This window comes from Vanellus vanellus, assembly GCF_965231255.1.
Source record: "Vanellus vanellus genome assembly, chromosome: 6".
Taxonomy (NCBI): domain Eukaryota; kingdom Metazoa; phylum Chordata; class Aves; order Charadriiformes; family Charadriidae; genus Vanellus; species Vanellus vanellus.
Window position 1 is genome coordinate 6,390,522 of NC_138911.1, and position 12,049 is coordinate 6,402,570.

At 36.5% G+C, this 12,049-nt stretch overlaps 1 protein-coding gene across 3 annotated transcripts in view; it reads left to right on the forward strand.

The window, feature by feature from the left end:
• Positions 1–12,049, forward strand: part of ANO3 (anoctamin 3) — a gene marked incomplete at its 5' end in the record, with an annotated part of 206,838 nt that overhangs the window by 121,223 nt on the left and 73,566 nt on the right. For 2 of the 3 annotated variants that reach the window (XM_082485182.1, XM_082485184.1), the window contains 2 exons: positions 1,770–1,982; positions 2,641–2,712. In XM_082485182.1, coding sequence (XP_082341308.1) covers positions 1,770–1,982; positions 2,641–2,712 — 285 coding nt within the window. Of the gene's footprint in view, positions 1–1,769; positions 1,983–2,640; positions 2,735–12,049 lie in introns of all 3 variants that reach the window. The other variant, XM_082485183.1, reaches the window with a different exon arrangement.

Here is a 12,049-nt window from a genome sequence, read left to right on the forward strand (position 1 = left end):
TCTACCTGCAGCCTGGCTGCTTTCTCCCTGCTTTACACCGTGGTTCCTAGAATGCCCAAACTGCGTGTCCCCTGATGTGATGTGTCTCTCTTGCTCTCCAGCTTTCAGGCATGCTCCATTAATTACCCGGCTCATGGGATGACCCTCTGCTCCAGCATCTTCTGCCTGAGCTGCCGGTTCCTGGGGTACAGCGTGACTGTAAGCAAAAGCAAGAGAAACAAACCCTGTCCATCATGGAGCTGAATATAGTATACGAGCTCTTTTATGGACTTAGGTTTTGCTCAGTGTTGAATTACTCAATTTTTACAAGGATGGTGTGCAACAAGGCCCTAGGTTGAGTCAGAAGGTGTATAATCATGAATTTCTCTTTACATGTAAATTTAGGAAAGCTATTTAGTTTCCGTGTATCTCAGAAACACCTGTAAGAGTTGGGCTTTTTCCAAATCATTGGCCCAACTGCTTTGTTCTAACTAACCTTGAAATGTGTTGGGTTTTTTTCACCGTGTGCTTCTACAATGTTTTTTCACAAAGGTTACCCAATAGATAAAAGGATTAAGAGCATTAATATAATTCCATAACGGTGAAGAGGAAATTAATTTTGTGGCTTTGAAAGGAAAGTGTAAATATTTTACAGAATGGAATGCCCTTAGCGTCTGTATTGTAGCTTCATTAATTTTTTTTTACTAAATTTGCATCTTGTAGGGTATGAGAGCCTTTCAGGAATAGATTCATTTTGAATTTTCATAGTGCCTGTAAGCCATCCTTTGTGCCAAATAGTGTAATGCAATACGAGGCATACTTATTGCAGAATCACAGTCTTAAATTCATATTGTCATTCTATAATCATTATTAAATACTTATTTTCTATCTGTCAAACCTGAACATTTAGAAAGATATCTAATTGTAATTCCTGAAGTGAAATAATGAGCACGTTTATGGATAATGATAGCTGTATATGGCCCTGTTCTTGCAAGTATTGACAGGTTCAAATTTCAGTTGCCTGACAAACTCCTGAGATTTTGGGAAGAAATATAAAATGGGAGTTAAATGGGATGAACGCTAATAAAATTACCATCTTGAAAGGGTAGTTGCATGTTTTTTGCTCGTAAGTAATTCTCACACTCAGAGACAGCCAGTCATACAAATAAAATGTGCTGAAATAGTACATACGACTTGGAAAAACTGAATTATTGTTAACTAGTGTAGTACAATGTCAGCTGATTTAATTGTTTAAAATATCAAACTTAATTGTTGTAAATATCAAACTACATTTTAGCAAAAATGCCTTAAAATAGATTCAGTATTATAACTAATAAGTCATTTTTCCACAATCACAGTTTTTAATTTTAGTGAAGAAAAATGTCATATAGGCAGTTTTAAGATTTTTTTTTTTTTTTTGGTTCCTTTTCAGTATATTAATAGAGAAGTCATATTGTGTGTTAGTGTAGTAATAAGAGTTACAGAGTTGGAAGGTCAGCCACAGCTAAACAGAGGAATAAAAACTTTTTTCTCAGAAAAACCTGACTTTTTGATAATCATCAGATTTAGGATATTGCAAATTTGAATTGTGGCATGTTGATGGAAAGGTAGGTGAAGAATTCCTGGATTTTATTCTCAACTCTGTATTCCTCTTCGAACTTTAAATATTTAGAACTTTTTTGTTTAGTTGGAGAGTTGCTTATAAAGTGGATGAATCACCTTGAATTTTCATAATTAACCGCTTGGCTAATGCAGCAGAGCTTATGTTCTTTTTCTTTTGGCTTTTTCAGGTATGAATACAAGCAAGAGTGAGACAGTGAAAGAGCATCCATTAAAACCCTCCAGAAGATCTATGCCATGCCTAGCACAGAGCCAAACACATCCTCAGAGTCTGAGCAAGCATTCGTCTTTTCTGCAGCCGAATCGCGTGCAGCCCCAGCCCCGGCCCCAGCCTCTAAGTGCAGGGACATCTACAGCTACGGTGGATGTCGTCTCAGAACGAGGTAGGCGGTTTTTCTCTTCTAGGAGCTTGTTCCAGCACTGGGAACGGAAGGGACCTATGACAACATCATTTGAAGTCCTGCGGTGTCTTAGATATAATTTTTAGCATCTTTCATTAAATTATAGGGGCATCTGATGAACTTTGATTTGTTTAGGTATCTACAGCTTGTTGGAGAGCAGCTTTTGCACAAAAATTGCCTATGAATTTTAGCTTGGAAAAGGAGCCTACTTTCATTTTAGGATTTCTATTTTAACGGATAAACGTGCCTGACCAGAGAGACTAGTCTAGTTGGAGATCCCAGTCACCGTGTGTGTCACCTGTTGCCAGCTATTACCATACGCTATTGAGGACTGTGTGTGAACCTTTATAGAATAAATGAACTCAGCTGGCTTCCGCTACTAAATTTTGATATGTCCTTCCTTAATGTCGATAGGCACTAATTATTACTTTAGTAAGTTATATCCCTGAGTTAAACTTATCTCAGGAACAGAGTGAAAGTCTTCACTAAAGTGATCTTGTTCTTTTTGCCATAAATGGAAAGCGCTCTTCAAAATTTCAGCCTGAAGTTTCTCATTTGAGTCAGTGACGGTTTTAAAAAAATGTATCTTTTACTTACAAAATACATATGAATGCTGATATGCATATTGCATTTATTCCAGCTAAAGTGATGGAGACTTTGGAAAACAACTTGCTTAAGCTGTCTAATACAGAATACAGTGATCCATTTTTAGGTAAGTTTATATCTGAGCTGAAGTAATAATAAATTAATGATTCTTCAATTACACTTGCAGTATTTAAGTGTGGAAAGGCCATACTTACTCTGAACTGCCAAGTTTTTTGAAAGAGGAAACTAAAAGTGACTAAAGAAATCTGTGCTATCGTAAATTTCTTGATACTTTCTCACCTCTTGGACTAACAGTAAACAGGGACTAAAGACAGAGAAATATTTTTTCATACATTCAGTGTAATCTTTTTCCATAACAATCCTTTGTAATACAATCACTTGAAGCATGTATTTGAAATTCCTTTGAAATAGTTATTATTAAGTTATAATTCCTGTATAGTCATGTTACTCAGTATTGTCATGGCTGCAGTTGTTATGTTGTTGTTTTTGCATGAGATATTCGTGTTTATTTGCTTTAGACATTCAAGTATAAAAAGTGTTCCAGTCAAAAAAAAAAAAAAAAAGGAAAAATAGCTGTAATTGGGGCATATTTGTACCAGCATTAATGCCATTTTGATAATTTAATTAAGTCCAAGAAATTAGGAAAAGAGTTATTAGAATAAAATCCTATCCTTGCATCTGCAAAATGAGCCTGTATATACACACGAGTAATAATTTGCGAGTTCCCAAATTAATTAATTTTGAAATCCCCTGGCCGTGTATTACCCATCTGAAGTACACACAGATATTGCCGCACCTTACACAACTACTGTGAAAGATCTGTTGCTCACAGTCAATGGAGCATCAAACTAGAAATTGTATCTTCATGCTGAACCTGCGAGATCTGCTTTCAGAAGGCTATTTCTGCCCATCTCACGTGTTTTAGCATTGATTTTTCTTGATGCCTGAAATGTGCGATAGATAAGAGGATCTTCAAGGTCTCTTAAAGAGGTAGCTGCTGGAAATGTGAGTGAAAGTGATGCTTCCTCCAAAACAAAACCAAAATGTTCCGAAATCATGACGCAGACCAAAAATTTGGCATGACGATTATGTAAGAAAATCATGTGTATCAGTAAGGTTGCAGCTGAAGCTACTGCACTCTCTTAGTGTAATTGGTTTCATTGGAAAGGCAAACACGGGCACTAGAAGATTTCACTTCTTAAGTTGCTTCAATTTTTTTTTTTTTAATCCTGTTCTATTTTTTGCTTATTGCTTACACATCCAGTTGCTGATATTATTGCATATCTATATATGGCAGCAATAATTCTTTCTCATATTAAGTGATGCACTGTTTTTCATTCACTTCACCTAGTTTTAATCTGAAAAGAAATATGGGGGGCTCAGCGATCAAGGAAAATATAGATTGACTCTCATCAGCTCAAAATTGTATTACACCTTGATGTGGATGTTTCTCCTCTTCTGACTACAGCTGTGCTCTTTGAAGAGACAGAAGAATATTTAAATGGTAGCCCTTTGCTAACTTGATTCATTAATTTGCTCGTGTTAATTGAGTTAATCCCAAATTAGATCACTTAAATCTGTGAGGTTATTCTGCATTTAGAGAAATGTAATTGGTTAGGATGTTCAGCTAAAACTAAGAAAGGAAAAAGTATTTATAAATAAATCTCCAAAGTCAGTGGTAAGAATTGCCTGAGATAAAAACCAGCAATTATCAGTTAGGTTCACGGAGAGAAATCAGGGACAGGTAAAGGTGCCTTTAAAAAAATCACCTTTCTGTAAGCCTTCAAAATACAGCTTGTTTGTGCTTGAGGATCATATTTATTTGGGTAAGAATTTGTCTCCAAGACTAAAATTTTCAATTTTATCCCGAATCTGGAGGAAGAAAAAAAAAAAAAAAGGAATATTGCTGCTTGAACTTTGATCACCAAACGGGTGAAAATGATGCAGCGCTGCTGCATGCTCTAGTCAGTACTTTGATGGAGTTTGCAAAACAGGCTGATTAATGGGTATCATAGTGAACCTTTTCAAACTGCTCCCCTGAGAACATGAAAGAATGCTGAATTAAGTGAATGTGGTGAATTTTTAATTAGGCAGCATCACGGAACTGTGCATAAACCAGGGCAAATGGCTTTTTCTCTTCCAGAATTGTCTCTGCAGACAAACTATCTTCTTGTCAGAAGGGGATTAGCAGGCAGATAAAAGACTTCAGTGGAAAGGTTGACTATAGATGAGGCCATAAATCTGTTGGACTTACTTAGTTAGTGGCATTGATGGATTTATAAAGGAAGAAGATAATGTATTACACCTTTGTTACTGCTAACACAAAAGGTGTCAAGGACATTATGGATTTATGTTCATTTTCCTTTGTCACTTCTAGGTGGTAAGTAGTGTTTTTACTTTAGGAATCAGTAAATTCAAGCAAAGTAATAGGCAATGAGCTTCGGTAGCATATAACATCAACTATGAGGTTTCAGACGCGCCGGAATGCTCGGTGCTCAGCCAAAGCTTCCTGGAAGTTCCCACCGAGTGAAGGTTATGATCTTACCTTTGGACCTTACCTAGGTGGGGAGCACCTATTGCTTGGGTCTGGACACTAAGTACAACGTTATGCCTTGCATTTCTTAAAGCGTGGTTGTAGAATTTGGTGTTCAGTCCAGAGCTGCTTCTACTTCCTTGAAAAAGCATTTTCTTTTCCTATACATTCGCATTATACAAGAGTATAAATGTCTGGTTTAAGTGACCTGTGTCACTTGTTGTGACTTGACTTCACAAAAGATAAAACTAAGATTAGAGTTCCCAGTTCACAGAAGAACGTTAATCCCTCCAGCTCCACTGCAGCTTCTTTTAAGATTTTTATTTATCAAGTGAGTGAAAGATTCCTGGTTTTTGACTGTTCAGTAAATGCCTTTGTACCTAAGAACTTCTCCAAGAGACCAATATGCCTGTTAACCTATATAATGTAATTAGTGAGAAATTAACTACAGTGAATTTATTCTCGACAAGAGAGACACTCATTTTTGTCAACTCGTTTAGCTGCAAGTAGCTAGTCAAATCCTACAACCACACACATAGGGGAGTTTTCTAAATAAGCTTTTTGATGAGAACATTCCAATTTGTTAAGACTTCTTCAGAAATATTCACTCAAGGTGAGGAGAGGGCAGGATTTCTCGCCGTGGGGGAGACCGCTGCAGAGTAACCAGTATCTCACTGCTGAAGCTGTGGGTCAGGGAAGTTGAAGGCTGAGGTTCCAGTTACTGAATTGTACAGGAAAGACCAACTTCCTAACATTAAGTTACAGATTGTCTTGAGGTAATACTTGATTTTTTTTTTTTCCTGAAAGATGCTTAAATTTTTTGTTCTAGTATGAAATGCAAAGACTTCAGAGCAACTCTTAGAGAGGCAGAACAAGTATTTACTGCCTAGGTATATCAACTTTGATGCCAGACACAGGAGAGATGCTTATGCGGGATGACCGAGACAGCCAGGCTGGCTCAGCGTAGTATTTTAGGTAACAGGAACGGTAGAGCTGTGATACAGGACTGACCTGGACTACTCTCTCACGTTGATGCAATAATCACAAATAGCAAAACAGGAAAAATCTTTTTCATACTTTTTTAGATTTCAGTTTCAGGATCTTATAAGAGGTAAGTACAAGAAAAAAAAAAAGGAAATAAGGAAATATTTGTGTTGTATTTGTAGTTACATGTAAATATGTGTTACGCAAAAACCTGGATGTTAAAGTCTGAACTCATTGCTGTAACGATGCCAGTGTCATGCATTTTTTGATACATTTGAGTCACACCAATGACACTCAGGCATTTGACATTTATTCTCTCAAAGAGAATTCAACATTATACTTTTTTTTGTCCCCTGTGGATACTTGCTTAAAAATGTAGTGTATTTTCCATTCTGGTTTTGCTCTGATTTGTTTTTCTTCTGAAAGACATGCTCAGTTATTACTTTGATTGTGCCAGCTGAATTTAAATGACATAGCTTTAACTTCAATTGCTGAATTTCTGGCTTTACTGCAGCTACCAATAATAGCGTTTGGCTTTAGGTGGAGCTAGAAAAAATAAGTGGGGAATAGTTAGTTGCTAGTAGCTATATAGTAACTACATACAGAAAGTCACGTATATAAAAATTTGTTTAGAACTTTTTTTGAAGTTCTACAAGCATGACAGAATTGCAACCACATTAAGGTTAACTAAAGAGTTTGTTAATCCAGGAGCTGCTCCACTGGTGTGGGGGTATAACTGTGCACACATCCCTGTATAAAGAAACAGTAACTGGTAAATTTTCTTTTTCCTTAAAGGGCATCGTATGCATAAAAGGAATGAACCTTATCTTTGAACGATCAGAAGTTTGGTTGGCCATCTTTTCTAAAAGAAATCTGATTGTAAGCAATTTTGATCAAGGGTTATTGGCACTAGAATTTTATCTCCATGAACAGTTGAAAAATCCTTTTCCGTAATCTCTGTTAAAATTATAGGAGATGGTTAATACGTACCTTTTTGGAGTTTCGAGTGTGCTTTTTAGAAATCAGTTGACTGAGTTTAAGATAAGTTAGCAGTTCTTCATTGTTGAACTGAGATTGAAGTACTCTTGAGTTAAGCTGAAGGGAATTTACATGATTTTCAGGAGACTTTGTTTTACTCTATTTGAGTAATAACTCCCTTTTTCTGAGAGGAATCCCTCTTTTGCCGTAACTGAGATAAACACGCTCTTCTAATGCATGGTACAGGTAAAAAAGAAATTAATAAGGTGCAGAGGCTCACAAAACTAGTAAATAATATTCTACTGGATGGTTTAATCTTTTCTCAAATCGTTCTTTGGATTTAGCAAAAAGAATAGAAGGACAGTGGCAGTATTTGGACTGATACGTGACAAGTTTTTCCACTTGCTACGTCACTCTCTTGTTAAAATTACTATCATTAGTGGTGCCAGGTTTACTTCCTTTTTTTTTTTTTATGTTCACTTTCATCTGTGAGCCAGTTTTACAAAAAGGATTTCTTACAACAATACAGATTAATGCCTTTAAAAATCCGGTTTATCACATACACAGCTAAGGCATCAAAATTTTCAGGAGTTAGGCCATATTGGAAATCCAATTAGACTGGGAGAAAGACTTGTGAATCTGATAGCCTGCTTGTTAACTTAAGATCCAATTTGCTCATTCTAACGCAAATAAGCATATAAGTAGCTTTCTGCAGATCCTACCTACCATTAGAAATGGTAGGGGATCATCAGAGGATCTGCCCTCCACTGTTAGAATGAAATATTTCAAATAAGATGTAAAAAATGAGCCATGGATAATATAATCAATAGAAATTGGCATTCAGGATTTAGATATAATGACTGTCTAAGTTATTTTGCCAATAAAACCAACACTTAGTAGCGAATAAACCAACACTAGTTAATTTATTATTTTTTCTTTTTTTTTTTTTTTCTGAATTAGGTTAATTATGAGGAATTTATGCATCATAACTCATCTTCCTTCTTAGGAAATCCTTCCTAGATAGGAAACTTGATCATGAATGATGGGGTTCATAATTTTGCTGTAACGGTTACCTTGTATTCTGAATGTATCCTGAATCCGATTACTACAAAGCTTGTATATAAAACTCCCTTATTTATGTGCCGTGCCGCAATGTAGTGAACTGAGAAATGACAAGCTGAACCAAAATTAACGATCCGACCAAGTATCATAGTAACTGCGTGATAAAAAGTTTTTTCAGTGCTTGATTACAGAAGTGCTTGTAAGTGAATTTTGATTAAGTGATGTTAGGATAAACGGAAACGGACAGAATAGCCCGTGCAATACGTACAATGTTTACATGGAAAGAGGGGCTGAAAGATCACGGAGGACACGAGTCAAGAAAACCGGGTTCAGTTTCTGCTTCAACAGAAACATGATGTTTCCATTGTGACTTTTAGAGTAAATTTTTCAAGCTTGTGGCCCTTCGGCAATACCTGCCATAAGTAAGGACATCACATCTATTCTGACTGTGATGTGAGATTCCTGAAAAGCTGCGTTAGGGACCGTTTCTCCTATACCTGGTGTGTGAGGCGATTGTCCAGCTCCCGTATTAGAGCCAGCTCATGCCCGGAGAGCTGGTGGCGCGGATGAAGGAGCTGTGCGATCCCTTATAAGCATAGTGCTCGCTGAAACGAATAAGAATTAGTCTTTGGACTTAATATTGAGGTTCAAAATACTGAAGTGCTTTAGGCATTTAATCTGCCTGTACCAATTCTGTACGCCGCCTTAACTCCTCCAAACAGCAATAATACCTACCTGACTCCCTTTTTAAAAATGAGAGATATTCTGTATAATGGTTATAATGGTCTGAAAGCTCATGAGAAATTGTACGTTAAGAGAAGCCAACACTTGTCTTTTATGGTAGTTTTCGATATATAAATACACATACAAAGGTAGCTGAAAAACTGTCTATGTTACATATACAATATAGTATTCCCAGTACACAGCAGAATAAAATAAGAAGGCCTAAATCCATCACAGTGTGCTTATATGTGTTTTTAGTGATATTCTTCTCCAGGTTATTTGTTGTTTCTAGGACTCAAATTAGGACAAAAGGGGATTAATTTCTTGACCAATAATCTCATTCTTCCTAAAGCTTTGCCAGGCCTATCCCTAAATGTGTAAAGGCTCAAAGGATTGAGTCAAGAGTCATCCTATCAAATTTTGTGAAACAGAAACTATGTAGAAATAATTTTTGTATTACTTTCCCATAATTACACCATATTTCAATTGAAAAACATTTGCTATCCTACACTGCAGTTATCTAAAATATATTGGTGGATTAAGCGTTACAGAGAAATCAGGACAAGTGCTTTTTGTCCTCTAACTGTCATAAAATTAAAATGCACTCTTGGCGCTTCAGAAATATATGATAAAAAGAAAGATAGCCCAAGACCCAAAGAAGAAGACCCCAAAATGAAGATGCAAAGTATGGACCTAGAAATCAATTTCTAAACTCAATGCTTCTGCATTGTAAGGTAAAAGAAATTAAAGTCTCTTCAACACTTTATCCTATAAGTGCTCTTAGGGCAAATCTTACTGTCATGCATTAAGCATAGCAAAAATATGGGTGTGTTGATAGGTTTTTGTGATGTATGAAGACCTAAGTTTCTCATCACCCCTCTGAATTACAAGATAGCAAAACAAAGCAACTACTAGGATGGAGAGATCTGTTGTCTGCTTGATTAACGCTTGAATCTTTTTTAAATCACTTCATACTGGATTGTGGATCCAAGCTGACAGTGCAATTACTTAGTTATACGTTTAACTATGCTAACAATTGTAAGTATATACCTAATTAAATTTAAGTATGTACCTAATTAAATTTAAGTCCTTGACTTATTGAATAGTCAAATTCCCATTGACTTCACTGACATATGATTTGGCCTCTGCTTCTAGAATTACAAGCTGTCGCCCTTTTCTCTGATTTGATATCCTCGTCTTTATTTGAAATCCAGCGTTTTTTTTCTATCTTATTTGTGCAGTGTTAGGGAAAGCTAAACAGTTTAATGCAGAAACCTTCCTTTTCCTGACTTGAAATCATCAGAGCATAATAATTTTCCTTTCTGTAACCGGTCACCTGGGGCTTGCAAATTGTATATGTAGAACTTCAATGATTTTTTTTTTTTAAATAAAGCTTTTTATGTGACAACAGTTCAAAAAGCTTTCAACTACCGCACAGGTTTTAATTAATGTAACTGACTAAGTGAAATGCATCAGCAAAATACTGTTATTGGCTATACTAATTGCTTAAAAATGCATTATAGTTACATTGTATACTGGTTTACTAAGTTTGGCAAGCACATAGTCTTCTAAATGTAAGATTTTGTAGAATTAATATTTAAATCTTTTTCTTCCTTTTTGTAGGTACTCTGAAAACTCATATAAAGAGGTCATGTAAAGGGTTATGCACATTCTGTTTGCATTAGCAATAATATTTTGCCTGAACAGCCCTGGAAAAAAAAAAAATTAATCCTACCAGGAGCTCAAAAACAAACAAACAAACAAAAAAAAAAAAAAGAGGGGTGAAAAATGGAGGCAGATGACCTTGTCATTTTGAGGACGTGGACGTGAGCATACAACAGTCCCATCCTCCCATTTGCAGTACTCCCACTACAGCAGACTTCTTCCTTTTTTTACACAAATCATGAGGGTTTTCCCCCCTTTTTTTTTCCTCTTGTCTTTACATCTCTTAAGTTTTAGCAGAGTTTCAAAGTTTTCCAGGTAACTCTAGATCTGCCATTTACTTTAACATTAATGTAGGAGAGCTGGTTTTAGCCAAGATCTTCCCAACAGGACAGAAATTATTAAAGTTTTGGGATTTTTTTAATTGGTCGTGCAGTAAAGGAGAAATGGAAAAATGTTTCATAGACATTTATTACACTTTTTGCGATCTTTGCTGTATTTTTACATTGATTAAAGTTTTCTTAGACATTTCTGGGAATTACTATTCACTCTAGTACCTTACTGAATTAATACCTGCAGTGTAGATTAACTGAAAGCTAAATGCACTGTATCTGCTCAGCTGATACGTTTCAAGTTGTAAACATTGATCACTGGCCATCGTAGAGCAGTATTTTAGTGACTGAACATACACAGCTGAGAATCTGCTCAATCTTTTTTAGCTCTGAAAAGAGGAAATGATGATGATAATACCATCCCAGAACCCACATTTAATAAAAAAGTCACAAGCACTCGGCAATCCCCTGGCATATAGGAATGGGACTGCTGGCTCGTGTCTTTCAGATGTGCCCAGTAAAGCACAGGTGGGACAGCGCTTATTAACAGTGGAGAAGAGAACATAAGAGAACATACTCTTGGGAGGCGAGCAGTGATCTAAAAAATCTTCATATTGCTTCTAGAGCAATATGAACGGGATTTGTTCTTTTTTTTTTTATTTTTTTGAATCTCCTGTGGTTCTTGCCTACAGCCTCCCCCTCCCAAAGTCAAGCAGGCTCATTGTGGTGGTTGGCATTAGAGCCCATCCAAGAAGTACCAGAGCAGGGAGAACTGACAGTTGTTCTCGACAATAACAACTAAATGAGTTGTCGTAGGCCAGGGAAGGCATGATGGGAAATAGAAAATGAAGTAAACAGTGGCTTTCCCACAGTGCAGAGGGAAAGAGCTTGAAGCAGCCAAGCTTTTCTCGTGACGTTTTGTGGAGCTGCAGCCAAATAAAGACTCTGTGTTTGAATTTTCAAGATGGATACTTATAATGCAAGTCAAATGGAAAGACTGTTAGTCCCTATCATTGCTTTTGAGGTATGTTACGTTAAAAACGTCCTTGGGCAGTACAACTCCAGCCACGACGTTCAGGGATGCTAGCTTGGTTTGGCTCGTGGCAATCCCAAAAGGCAGTTAAAATGCAAAACTAAATAATAGAGATTGTGGAGGAAAGGATGGCAGA